At 43.8% G+C, this 15,071-nt stretch overlaps 1 protein-coding gene across 1 annotated transcript in view; it reads right to left on the bottom strand.

Moving 5' to 3' along the window:
• LOC103605640 (coiled-coil domain-containing protein 39-like) overlaps nucleotides 1-12,475 on the bottom strand; it is a gene marked incomplete at its 3' end in the record, with an annotated part of 22,882 nt that extends 10,407 nt beyond the window's left edge. The window contains exons 1-4 of the mRNA XM_008590264.1: nucleotides 12,386-12,475; nucleotides 3,631-3,723; nucleotides 3,406-3,534; nucleotides 2,029-2,220 (exon numbers count right to left, since the gene is read on the bottom strand). Coding sequence (XP_008588486.1) covers nucleotides 2,029-2,220; nucleotides 3,406-3,534; nucleotides 3,631-3,723; nucleotides 12,386-12,475 — 504 coding nt within the window. The remainder of the gene's footprint in view (nucleotides 1-2,028; nucleotides 2,221-3,405; nucleotides 3,535-3,630; nucleotides 3,724-12,385) is intronic.
• Nucleotides 12,476-15,071: the final 2,596 nt, after the last annotated feature.

Genomic DNA, 15,071 nt, shown 5'->3' on the forward strand with positions numbered 1-15,071 from the left:
AATGCCTTGAACATCCCAAAAAACTGTTGCCATGACCTTTGCTCTTGACTGGTCCACCTTTGCTTGGACTGGATCACTTCCACCTCTTGGTAGCCAAGACTTTGATTGTGTTTTGTCTTCAGGATCATGCTGATAAAGCCATGTTTCATCTCCTTTTATAATTCTTCAAAGAAATGCTTCAGGATCTTACCCCACTTGCTGAAAATTTCCATTGAAAGCTCTGCTCTTGTCTGCAGCTGAACTGGGCACAACAGTTTTGGTACCCATTGAGCAGGAAGTTTGCTCAACTGTAATTTTTCAGTCAAAATTGTGTAAGCTGAACCAGTTGAGATGTCTATGGTGTTGGCTATTGTTTCTGCTGTTAATCATCGGTCCTCTCCAATTAGGGCATGAGCAAAATTAATTTTTTCCTCACAAATTGGTGTGGATGTTCTGCCACTGTGGGCTTCATCTCATCCCTTCAGCATCATCTCATCCCTTCTGAAAACAAGTGCTTCATTGAAAACTGCTGATTTTGTGGGGAGGCATGGTCTCCATAAACATTTCATAAAGCATCAGTGATTTCACTATTTTTTCACCCAAGCTTCACTGTAAATTTGATGTTTGTTATTGCTTCAACCTTAGCAGAATTCATGTTGTTCTGATAGGGGCTCTTTTCAAACTGATGCCTTGTGTTTTTTGTTGCCTCAAACTAGATCCTGTCCAGACATGTTATAACAAGTTAATACAAGTTTATTTTGGTGCAAAAATTTGAAATCCGTGCATACTTTTTTCATAATATGCATTTTCCATGAACTTTTTGAAGATCCCTCATATTATATAATTTAATTTATATGAAACATCCAGAATAGGCAAACTCATAGAGACCAAAAGTAGATTAGTGGTTATTAGGGGTTTGGAGAAGGAGGGAATAAAGATTGACAGCTAAGGGAAATAGAGTTTCTTTAGGGGAGTGACAAAAACATTCTAAAATTAGATAGTGGTGATGTTTTCACAACTCTGTGAAGATACTAAAAATCACTGAATTGTGCACTTTAAAAGGGCGAATTATAGTATGTGAATTATATCTCAATAAATAAATTATGAATGAAGGAAAGAATTAATGAGTCAATCAATCCCTGCATTCTTTTCTGCAATTGGTTTAAACTTTGAAATTTTTAAGAATGAGCTATCAGCAGTGACATGTAATTTAGGCAAGAAATTCCCTTGTTTTACTTTTCAAGAATCTTATGTAATTATTCTCTTTGGACAGAAGAAAAATCTTTCCTTCTCTATCAGAGATTTAAAAAAAGATTAGCACCTTACAGAATAAAATGCTCTGTAATATTCCAATTTTCCACCTAAACAGTAGTAGCTTCAGATAAGATGGCCTCAAACCAGAAATTTCATAAAGATCCCTTTATTGGTAACTAAAGAGAATCACTCACTCTCCCTAAGGAATAGTCTAGTTGACATATATGCCTGAAAAAGAAGAAAAGAACAAGGCAGGGAAAGTTTTGTTCTCTCTTATTGTTTCAAGATATTTTATCACATTATCCTGCTACCATACTGAAATATTATCTAACAAAGTGAGAAGCTGAACTTAAGTTCAGTAGCTTCACCTAGAATTTGACAGTTAAACCATCACCTACATACACATGAAGCACTGGGAAGATACTTCAAGTTTCACTCACTCATAATATTATGTCAATATTCATCTTTACATGTGCCTGTTTCTTGTCATTATGATTTCTCATCTAGACCACTAAAGAGCATTTGGCCTCAGGTCCCCTGCAGACCACCATCTGTGGCAGGCAAGTTGGGCACTGAACAACTCTGGGGGAGTCCTTCACACCACCTGTGATGTGAACGGCACTCCCTAGTGCCTCGCCATTCGGGGGCTCAATCAGAGTATCTTTATAGTTCTACAAAACGAAGGAATGCAACAAAAAGAACTGGAAGGCAGTTCCTCAATCAAAGGAAAGGTTTTATGCTTATTTTTATAGTAATTCTTCATGAATACACAACCAATCTTTTTAGGTGACCTACCTCATCCTTCAGTTGACTTCTATTAGTTTCGTGGTGCTGATATTCCGTCCTACATTTTAAAAGTTTACGATCAGCAGCAGAGATTCTTTTCTCATACTCTGTGTTATTCCCAATCTCACTTTCCAAAAACTTGATCTTTTCCTTAACCAAACTTTCTTTTTCTCTTGTTTCCTGCTTTATCCTTGCTAATGCCTGCATTAAAACAAATGTATTTACTTAAATATACATTTAAAATGACAAAACTAAAAGGAATTTGGTTTTTATTTTTCCATTATTATATCTAGTATTTATTTTACCAAAACTTCTTAGGAGAGTATTTTTTAAAAGACAGAATTCTTATATAAATAAAAACAAAATATTAATATGTTACACACTAGTATCTATAAACTTATATCATTAACAGTCTCTATATTTTCTTTTATCTATCTGGAACTTGGCTAAAGAGATGAAAAAACAGTTAAGCTTTTATACACAAAGGGTAATCCTAAAAAAATGTAACAGTGTTGAACATCTTTCACATAGAAAGTTGGGTTTCAATGAAATTTTTCAAATATTTCACAGACCAGTTTTTTTTTTTTCCATCTTTTGAAAATAATTTAGTTATTGGTTTCAATAGGAATTTCTTCACTCAGGCCTTTTGCTGGTCTTGAAGACACAGTAATAAATAGAATACACAAAGTACTGTAACTGAAATGCCTTTCCACAGACTAGATTCAGAATGGAATTTAACATATCTTCTCCGCTGCCTTCTTTCCTTCTCAATTCCTTCTCCTTCCCAACTCCTCCTGATCTTCCCACTTTTACTCACAATGATTTCATTCCATAATGATTTCCCAAAAATAGTCTCCTAAATTACATCTGAAACTAACAAGAGATAAATAACACTAGGTCTGTGTTATTGATTCTTCTGAGCTTCTGACCCCTTTCTAAGCTTCTATGTCATTATTGGTGCCCCAGCTTCAGAAGTGAAACTTTACTGCAGTTTAAGCTTTTTGTTTGTTTGTTTCTTGGTTATCTAAGGAGGCTCATTTCTCTACACCTGTAACTTACTGCCAAATAGCATACATGTCCAAGGCGCCTTGGACAACCATATGTAAGTCAGAGCATTGGTTTTACTGCAATAACACTCTCTGTTGACTCTCTATTGCTCCACAGTTAAGAGATGGCAGAATCCTGTCTTCTATAAGCAAATAATCTTCATAAAATTATATTTCTAAGTGGATATACAGTCAACTTTCAAAAACATTTACCAAAATGATTGAATCCTGCTACAAATGGGACTTTCAAATAACAATGTGACTTAAATTGGAAATAATAAGTTAAATACAAAGGAGACAAACACAACTGAACATTTCAAGGACCAAACAGCTACTTTACCAAGGCACAGTTATCTATGTCTTGATCCCTCTTCCGCATCTGTTCTATTGTGTTCTCCCACTGTTTAATGAGTTCTTGTCTTTCATTATGAATCTTACGAAAATCTTGTGCTGCTTTATCCAATTCCAACTGTCAAACAGAGAGCAAACAACATTTCTGTGAATTTAAGTGCTCTTGCAAATATCACCTTGGAAATTAAGAAATAGAAACCTTCATTAAGCCAACCTGTGCACTTAGAGTCTCTGTAAGTTCATGGTCAAGTACTTTTCTTCTCTGATTACATTCCAAAGTTAGTCTTTCTAATTGCAGGGTCAGTGCCTATGTGAGTACATGTAAAAATACTTATTATCATTTTATTAATTTAAAAGCTGTTATAATATCTAACATTAAATATTATTACATTATAAACACAATTATTTAATATCTAAAACAACTATAAAATAAAATACATTTTTCTTTTCTTTTAACCTCAAAAAGCTAATCTAATGTGTTTGTATATAGCTGCATGAAAACTTGTTTCTAAAATGACTTTTAGGGCCGACCCTGTGGCTCACTCGGGAGAGTGCAGCACTGGGAGCGCCGAGGCAGCGGGTTCAGATCCTATGTAGGGATGGCCGGTGCGCTCACTGGCTGAGTGTGGTGCGGGCGACACCAAGCCAAGGGTTCCGATCCCCTTACCGGTCACAAAAAAATAAATAAATAAATAAAATGACTTTTAATACTTTTTAAAGTAAATTAGAAAAAAATATTAAATTATAATTTGCCATTTGAAATTATTTAAAACACTGCATTTGGTATTAAATATATAAGAAAACAGCATGTTTTTTAATACTAACTTTTTTTTTTTTGGTGGCTGGCCAGTACAGGGAACTGAACCTATGACCTTGGTGTTATAAAGCTACACTCTAACCAACTGAGCTAACCAGCCAGCTTTTTTTTTTTTTTTCTTTTTGTCTTTTGTCTTTTTCCGTGTCCGGCAACGGATCACAACCCTCAGTGTTGCCCCCGTAGCGGACCGGGGACCAGCAACGGGATCGGACCAGCAACGGGATCGGACCAGCAACGGGATCGGACCAGCAACGGGATCGGACCAGCAACGGGATCGGACCAGCAACGGGATCGGACCAGCAACGGGATCGGACCAGCAACGGGATCGGACCAGCAACGGGATCGGACCAGCAACGGGATCGGACCAGCAACGGGATCGGACCAGCAACGGGATCGGACCAGCAACGGGATCGGACCAGCAACGGGATCGGACCAGCAACGGGATCGGACCAGCAACGGGATCGGACCAGCAACGGGATCGGACCAGCAACGGGATCGGACCAGCAACGGGATCGGACCAGCAACGGGATCGGACCAGCAACGGGATCGGACCAGCAACGGGATCGGACCAGCAACGGGATCGGACCAGCAACGGGATCGGACCAGCAACGGGATCGGACCAGCAACGGGATCGGACCAGCAACGGGATCGGACCAGCAACGGGATCGGACCAGCAACGGGATCGGACCAGCAACGGGATCGGACCAGCAACGGGATCGGACCAGCAACGGGATCGGACCAGCAACGGGATCGGACCAGCAACGGGATCGGACCAGCAACGGGATCGGACCAGCAACGGGATCGGACCAGCAACGGGATCGGACCAGCAACGGGATCGGACCAGCAACGGGATCGGACCAGCAACGGGATCGGACCAGCAACGGGATCGGACCAGCAACGGGATCGGACCAGCAACGGGATCGGACCAGCAACGGGATCGGACCAGCAACGGGATCGGACCAGCAACGGGATCGGACCAGCAACGGGATCGGACCAGCAACGGGATCGGACCAGCAACGGGATCGGACCAGCAACGGGATCGGACCAGCAACGGGATCGGACCAGCAACGGGATCGGACCAGCAACGGGATCGGACCAGCAACGGGATCGGACCAGCAACGGGATCGGACCAGCAACGGGATCGGACCAGCAACGGGATCGGACCAGCAACGGGATCGGACCAGCAACGGGATCGGACCAGCAACGGGATCGGACCAGCAACGGGATCGGACCAGCAACGGGATCGGACCAGCAACGGGATCGGACCAGCAACGGGATCGGACCAGCAACGGGATCGGACCAGCAACGGGATCGGACCAGCAACGGGATCGGACCAGCAACGGGATCGGACCAGCAACGGGATCGGACCAGCAACGGGATCGGACCAGCAACGGGATCGGACCAGCAACGGGATCGGACCAGCAACGGGATCGGACCAGCAACGGGATCGGACCAGCAACGGGATCGGACCAGCAACGGGATCGGACCAGCAACGGGATCGGACCAGCAACGGGATCGGACCAGCAACGGGATCGGACCAGCAACGGGATCGGACCAGCAACGGGATCGGACCAGCAACGGGATCGGACCAGCAACGGGATCGGACCAGCAACGGGATCGGACCAGCAACGGGATCGGACCAGCAACGGGATCGGACCAGCAACGGGATCGGACCAGCAACGGGATCGGACCAGCAACGGGATCGGACCAGCAACGGGATCGGACCAGCAACGGGATCGGACCAGCAACGGGATCGGACCAGCAACGGGATCGGACCAGCAACGGGATCGGACCAGCAACGGGATCGGACCAGCAACGGGATCGGACCAGCAACGGGATCGGACCAGCAACGGGATCGGACCAGCAACGGGATCGGACCAGCAACGGGATCGGACCAGCAACGGGATCGGACCAGCAACGGGATCGGACCAGCAACGGGATCGGACCAGCAACGGGATCGGACCAGCAACGGGATCGGACCAGCAACGGGATCGGACCAGCAACGGGATCGGACCAGCAACGGGATCGGACCAGCAACGGGATCGGACCAGCAACGGGATCGGACCAGCAACGGGATCGGACCAGCAACGGGATCGGACCAGCAACGGGATCGGACCAGCAACGGGATCGGACCAGCAACGGGATCGGACCAGCAACGGGATCGGACCAGCAACGGGATCGGACCAGCAACGGGATCGGACCAGCAACGGGATCGGACCAGCAACGGGATCGGACCAGCAACGGGATCGGACCAGCAACGGGATCGGACCAGCAACGGGATCGGACCAGCAACGGGATCGGACCAGCAACGGGATCGGACCAGCAACGGGATCGGACCAGCAACGGGATCGGACCAGCAACGGGATCGGACCAGCAACGGGATCGGACCAGCAACGGGATCGGACCAGCAACGGGATCGGACCAGCAACGGGATCGGACCAGCAACGGGATCGGACCAGCAACGGGATCGGACCAGCAACGGGATCGGACCAGCAACGGGATCGGACCAGCAACGGGATCGGACCAGCAACGGGATCGGACCAGCAACGGGATCGGACCAGCAACGGGATCGGACCAGCAACGGGATCGGACCAGCAACGGGATCGGACCAGCAACGGGATCGGACCAGCAACGGGATCGGACCAGCAACGGGATCGGACCAGCAACGGGATCGGACCAGCAACGGGATCGGACCAGCAACGGGATCGGACCAGCAACGGGATCGGACCAGCAACGGGATCGGACCAGCAACGGGATCGGACCAGCAACGGGATCGGACCAGCAACGGGATCGGACCAGCAACGGGATCGGACCAGCAACGGGATCGGACCAGCAACGGGATCGGACCAGCAACGGGATCGGACCAGCAACGGGATCGGACCAGCAACGGGATCGGACCAGCAACGGGATCGGACCAGCAACGGGATCGGACCAGCAACGGGATCGGACCAGCAACGGGATCGGACCAGCAACGGGATCGGACCAGCAACGGGATCGGACCAGCAACGGGATCGGACCAGCAACGGGATCGGACCAGCAACGGGATCGGACCAGCAACGGGATCGGACCAGCAACGGGATCGGACCAGCAACGGGATCGGACCAGCAACGGGATCGGACCAGCAACGGGATCGGACCAGCAACGGGATCGGACCAGCAACGGGATCGGACCAGCAACGGGATCGGACCAGCAACGGGATCGGACCAGCAACGGGATCGGACCAGCAACGGGATCGGACCAGCAACGGGATCGGACCAGCAACGGGATCGGACCAGCAACGGGATCGGACCAGCAACGGGATCGGACCAGCAACGGGATCGGACCAGCAACGGGATCGGACCAGCAACGGGATCGGACCAGCAACGGGATCGGACCAGCAACGGGATCGGACCAGCAACGGGATCGGACCAGCAACGGGATCGGACCAGCAACGGGATCGGACCAGCAACGGGATCGGACCAGCAACGGGATCGGACCAGCAACGGGATCGGACCAGCAACGGGATCGGACCAGCAACGGGATCGGACCAGCAACGGGATCGGACCAGCAACGGGATCGGACCAGCAACGGGATCGGACCAGCAACGGGATCGGACCAGCAACGGGATCGGACCAGCAACGGGATCGGACCAGCAACGGGATCGGACCAGCAACGGGATCGGACCAGCAACGGGATCGGACCAGCAACGGGATCGGACCAGCAACGGGATCGGACCAGCAACGGGATCGGACCAGCAACGGGATCGGACCAGCAACGGGATCGGACCAGCAACGGGATCGGACCAGCAACGGGATCGGACCAGCAACGGGATCGGACCAGCAACGGGATCGGACCAGCAACGGGATCGGACCAGCAACGGGATCGGACCAGCAACGGGATCGGACCAGCAACGGGATCGGACCAGCAACGGGATCGGACCAGCAACGGGATCGGACCAGCAACGGGATCGGACCAGCAACGGGATCGGACCAGCAACGGGATCGGACCAGCAACGGGATCGGACCAGCAACGGGATCGGACCAGCAACGGGATCGGACCAGCAACGGGATCGCAACCCTCGGTGTTGCGCCCGCACCGCGCTCAGCCAGTGAGCGGGAACTGGTCTGTACATGTGATCCGAACCCTCGGCAGGAGCGCCACCGCGCTCCCAAGCGGCGCACTCTCCAGTGCGCCACCGGGCCGGCCCGCACTTTGCTTCTTTAAATGCCCATATGAATTTCTAAAATTAACTAATCTTTTAAGTATTATTCAAATCGAGGATCATTTTTAGTTATTTAATAAATAATTTTAAAAATATTTTTAAATTATTTATTATAAATTCTATGGGTTACAATCAAAGAATGTGACCTATTTGTATAGCATTTTAGAGATTATAAAGATTTAACTATGATATAAAATATACAACATAAATTTACCATTTTAACTATTTTTTAAATATACAGTTAAGTAACATTAAGTACATTCATATCGTTGTGCAAACATCATCACCATCCATCTCCAGAACTTTGATCTTTCCCATCTGAAACTCTGTACCCATAAAACACTAACTCCCCATTCCCCCTTCCCCCAGTGCCAGCAACCACCATTCCACTTTTTGTCTCTATGAATTTGACTACTCTAGGTACCTCATATAAGTGCAATCATATAATATTTATCAATTTGTGTCTGGCTTATTACATTCAGCATAATGCCTTCAAGATTTATTATCCACTTTTAATACATTAAAGTTTTTGTTTTGGTCTAGTACACAAGCCACTCTTGTAAATGTTTTATTGACATATTTTGTAAAGTGCATATTCTCTATTCAAGGGATATACATTCTGTACATTTTTATTTTTATTGTATTATTCATATCCTTTAGATCCTTATTTTTATCTATTAGAGTTGTCTAATTCCGAGGAGGTCATTAATGAAGTATCTCACCACAACTGTATTTACTTGCATTTATAATAGCTTTTTTATGTAATTAGCTGTTGTGCTGTTTGGTACATACATCTTTATGACTTTTATTTGCTTCATCAATCATGCCTTTTATCATTGCATAATGTCCCCAAAGTGAAACTTCTGCTTTTTAAATAAAAGCATAATGATTAACTCTCCACAAGTTGACAAGCCCTTCACCATGGAGTTCACAAACAAAATTTTATTGCTTCCTTCTTAAATTGAAAGGACATATAAGGATCACCAAATATTTATTGAAAACTTACATTATGTGAAAGATATCAAAATAAACAAATAAGATCCCAGAGAAAACAGATAATTCTGGACACAAAATAAAAGAACTAAACACAGACAGACACAAACGCACACACAGAGAGACTGGAACTATTATACCCCTAAAACAAGACTATGTTGCTATAAAAAAGCAATAAGCAAAGAACTTGAAAATATACTTGATCAATATAGCTTCCAAATAAAACATGCTATGGAAAGATAAAACCGTAAATGCCTCCAGAGATTTTTTTTAAAGTTAACCTACAAAGAAATGGAAATCAAACTAACATCAGATTACTAACCAACACTGCTGCAAGATAACAGGTCAATACATTCCAAATTCTGAGGAAAAATTATGTCAACCTAGAGTTTTTTACCCAGCCAAACTATCATCAAATATAAGCATTAAGACATTTTCAAAGATTCAAGCATTTCAGAGTGTTTACCTCCGACACAACCCTCTTAGGAGACATAAGAAAGTATTCTATCAAAATAAGCGAAGAATACCAGAAGGAAGGTATGTGACCTAGAAAATAAAGCCTCAATTCAGTAGAGATATAAAGGGAATTCTTAAGTTAACAGTTGTGAAATAGACCTGTGGGGAAATCAGTCCTTGTTGGAAAACACAGGACTCTAGAGAAGGGGGGTGGTGGACGAAGTGGAGGAATTTCCTGAAGATCCCATATTCTGACTTAAGGTATATAAACTTAAAGCAGGCAATGCATAGAAATAGACTGACAATCTGGAATGCAAGGAATAAAAAGCACAGTACCATGCACCTTTCTTGAAACAATCACCTAAGGATAAAATACAGCCAGCCAGAAGATTAACAAAATGAAAAATCAAGAAAAGATAGACTGAATAAAAGTGGCTGCATTGCAAACTAATAAATCAATTTAAATATAAAACTAAGACTAAACACTTGTGATAAATTAAGGACACTGAACCAAATGCAAATAAAATAAACCTTGATAACATACAAATAAAACCATAATTTTTAAAATGGGAAAAGAAGTGTGGAAAAGTGTAAGAGTGCTAATTTCTTCATTTTTCAAAGCAGGTAGTTAATCAGTACTGTCCATAATTGAAACATAGAGTTTTTAAAAATAATAATTTAACCATTTAATTTAAGTAGTTTTTCTTGCCTTATAAGAATTTTTTAGCGATCAGTGCCTCTAGTGATCCAAGCAATATTTACCTGAAATTCAACAATTCCTTTCTTTTTCTTCTCCCAAATACTAAAGTTATTATTTAAATTAACTTCATATGCTTTAAATTAAGTTAATATTTATATATGCTTGCTGTTAAAAACAGCATATATAACAGGATTCTATGTTTATAATCCTCCTGTTTGTCTCTTCTTTCTGTGTATCTGTATACCAAGATGTCTAAAATATTTCTTTAATGCCATGACAGTCACTTCTATGATCAACTTTGAGGATGCAATATCTTATATGTTTATTTTATACTTTTCTTTTCTGTCTGGCTATCTTAAATTTACAAGAGTTGCCTTTTTAATGTCAGTTTATTAAGATGAAGAAATTACGATCTCATTTTTCTTCTTTTTACTGCTTTGCAAATGTTTTAAATAGCTAATATATGTATGTTAAATCCTGTAAGACACATAGTATAGCATCCCATACTGGCCTGCTGGAAAAAAAATTTTTTTAAATAGTATAGCAATAATACTAAAAACTAACATTTGTATGGAATTTTAACCTACATTATGTCCTTAGAGCTTTATAACAACCCCATGAGGTAATTATTATACTCGTCTTCATTTTGCAGAAGAAGAAAAAGGATCAGGGCTGGTATGTAGGATCTGAACCTAGGGACGGATACTTAATATTATTATTCCTCAGTACTCAGTGATAAATCTCTTATATTTCCTAATATTGTCCTTCTTTGGAAAAAAAAAAGATGCGACCTTTGAAATTAGTTATACGTTCATACGTCAGAATGCTGTAAAAAGCGTTTTCATTCTTCCAAAAACATAGAGTCAAGAGATTTTCATTTTCATGTGTCAGAAGAGAGAAAATTATCTGTTCTATTTTATAAGATGCGACCTTTGAAATTAGTTATACGTTCATACGTCAGAATGCTGTAAAAAGCGTTTTCATTCTTCCCAAAACAGAGTCAAGAGATTTTCATTTTCATGTGTCAGAAGAGAGAAAATTATCTGTTCTATTTTATAAAAATGTCTAAGCATCATCCGTTCCTCTCGGACCCTCTTTCACACAACATATCACCATGGGATGGGACTTTAGACTGGCTGCTAAAGGCTTTTAAAAGTTTGCTAAGCCGGTTGCAATTTTTTCAAGTTATGAATTGCAGTTGGCTTAAATTCATCCTTACAACGTAAAATATTTTGTGTCAATCTATGACAACTTAATTGTCACTTTGAAAAACTCTAAACTGCACGTTTTACATTCTTACTAGAATGTCCTTCTTGAAAACATCTCAAGTCACTTTCAGCTTTAAACATCACAGCAGAAACTCACAAAGAAATAAACCAAAACGTGTTTTGTTTATAAACGCGCGCAAATGACTGTTGCTACTCAAACCTCTGAAGTCCCTTTTCCAAGCAGCGCTTAATTTCGAGGGAGGAAAGCACCGGCGCGGGAACCCGCCTTTCCTCTCCTGCCCAGAGGCTAGAAAAGAGTAAGGGGAGTGGGCGAGAGGAAGGAAGTAATGATTCGGGCTTTAAAACACTGAATATCGATTACTGTTTCGATAAAAATTTAGAATGCTTAACAATTACCGAAAAGGTCGGGCAGGGGAAGGGAAGAGGGGGATAGCGCGGAGAGCGTTAGACAGAGAAGAGTCGGGATTGGGGACGGAAAGGAGAGAAGTGAAGGGCTGGGGCGGTGCTGCCGGACAGAAACCGCGCCCAACACACCCGCGCTCGTTCCCCGCGCCGTCCTCGCCTCCTCCTCACCTGATCTTCCAGTATCTTGTTCTCCTCATTCGCCACCGGGATGGCGAACCCATCCTCCCAATGCAGCTCCGCCAGGAATTCGCTAGTCATGACGGCAGACTGACGGGGACCCCCGACACTGTGCAGAGGAAAGACCCGCCTTCTCGTAGCGCGGCCGGGCCTCACCCGCGTAAAACCGAAGCACGCACAGCTCCGCGGGGGCTGCCACACAGCCCTAGCAACCGTCCCGCGCCCTTAGTTACCAAGCAGGAAGCGCTGCGGCCGCTAGGCGAAACTTCCGGTTGAGAACTTCCTACCAAAAGCCCGAGGAACCTTGTTGAGCGCTGAGGAAAGCGAAGCAAGTCCTCTCTTCCCAGGTTCCCGGGGGTTGCCAGGCGGCTGCATAACTTTCCACCGAAGGGCAACTCCGGAAGCTGCCCCAGCGCCACCGGAGGGTGTAAGATCTGTGGCCCCTGGAGCCGGCTGGAGGACCACAAAGTACCGGAGTGGAGCAGTCCGAATGTCTGGAAAGATGCGAGCTAACAAAGCTAGTAAACCGAATTTATTTTTCAAGTGGTGTTTGCTGAGTTGTGTAGGTTTCAACTACTACTGGGGGTAAAAGTAATCCTAAACCAAGGTAGACCGGTATTTTGACACAGAATTCACTCCCTGGAATCATTGCTGGATGTTGCACTTCGTCTGTTTCAATCATCTTTTGGCCTTCCTCACAGTTACCTGCCCCTTTGCGATGTCTTGCATACGGTGGACCGCGCAGAGTTTAGTCCTCCTACGCCACTACTACACTCTTATTTTTCTTTGCATTTTCATTTGTTAACATCTAAAAACCGCGCAGAGTTTAGTGGTCCTCCTACGCCACTACTACACTCTTATTTTTCTTTGCATTTTCATTTGTTAACATCTAAAGAAGTGGGGTTTCACGTTAAAATCTGTGTTTCCTCCTCTGGAAAAAGGCTAGATGACAGAGCCCACACTATCACAAGGCAGCTGGGCAGGCGCCCCCTTTAGACCGGTAAAACTTCACCAACTCATTAATTTGAAATACCAGCTTGGCATCTGAGTAATGGTCTCTGTTGTATAGCATCTCATAACTGAAAAGGACAAAGCAATCAACTAGTCTAATCCCTTCATCTTCTAGATACGTGAACTGAAACACCCAGATGTGACGTGATTAAAGTAGGTATTGTTAGCATGAATTAATTTGCAATATTCGATAACCATCTGTAACTTTTTTTGCCCTTTCGAACTTTTTTACCCGTACTTTGTCGAAGTTTTATTATAAAAAATTTTAAATCTACGTAACGATAGAGAGCAGAGTATAAAGAACTACCATATTCCCATATTTAACATTCATATTTTGCCATTTTAGCTTCATCTACATCTTTCGCTGAAGTACTTCAAAGTAAATCACAGACATCATGACATTTCATCCCTAAATACTAGAGTATGCATTGCCAGAGAGTGGTTAATGTTTTCTTACATAAGCACAATCTCATTATCACACCTAACAAAATTAATGATAATTCTTCAGTATCATCTAATAACCGTTTCATATTCATATTTCCTCAATTGTCCTGAAAATGTCTTTCTACAGTTGATTTGTTACTATACTTTTGAAATCCTCCTTTAGTAGCTTTGTCGCTTTCTGCCTACATTGTTTTCCACAAATTAGAAATAGTGTCTTCAAAGACTAGAGGCATTTTATTCTTCATTTCTACCATGCTTAAATTCCCAAGGTGGCTGGGGAGGAAGACAGTTCGTAGAGGGAATATTGACCTGTATGGAATATTGGAATTTCACAACGCAATACCTTATATAAGATCATCATTTATTTTGTAATAGTTTAGTCATTCCTACTAATGAAAAAGCGTCCAGCTTATGTTAAGGTGGTACATAGTTTATACTTAACATTTGTTGTGGCAGTGCCACTTTTTTAAATTATTGGTGTTATTACTGCCCATGTATCATAAACATTAACTTACTAACTTCCCATCCCAGTTCCTAATGTGAATACTGAGGCAGCTGCCTTGGCCTGTGCCAACTGGTTGATCGTCCCCTCTCAGTGTCAGCTGTAGCTGCCAAATGTGTGATTGTAGCTGTCTCTGGTAGGTACTCCCTGTGCCCCATGGGCATAAGTATAGTGTTGTAACCCTACAAAGAGTCCCATGTCCCATATCTCAAGGATTCTGTTTCTTGAATTTATGAATGACAATTGTACAATATTTAATTCCAGACAAAATGTCCATGTATTCTCCAAATTCTACAATTCTGCCTTAAAGTGATATACCCACTTCTCCACCTCATCACCACAGCATCCCACATCACCTAGTTTTCACTCTTAAAATTCTGAAAATTCTGGATCATAACTGTAGTTGAATTTGTTCAGATCTAGATTTGGAAACAAAACCCACAGTTTTACAAGCCTTGTTTCTGAACATTAAATCCTCGATTTAATCCCAAAATATTAAAGTAGATGTTACCCTTTTACTATCTCATTCTCAAGTAGTTAACTTTGCCCAGATTAGGCTAAAATATAAAGAGATTTCTTATTTTGCAAAAATAGTGTTATCTTTGTTAAAAAATAATTTTAAAATTATATGTATAAGGGCCGGCCCGGTGGCGCACTGGATAGTGCGCCGCTTGGGAAGCGCGGCGGCGCTCCCGCCCGAGGGTTAGGATCCCACATGCA

The sequence above is a fragment of the Galeopterus variegatus genome, unplaced genomic scaffold (assembly GCF_000696425.1).
Source record: "Galeopterus variegatus unplaced genomic scaffold, G_variegatus-3.0.2 Scaffold5951, whole genome shotgun sequence".
NCBI lineage: Eukaryota > Metazoa > Chordata > Mammalia > Dermoptera > Cynocephalidae > Galeopterus > Galeopterus variegatus.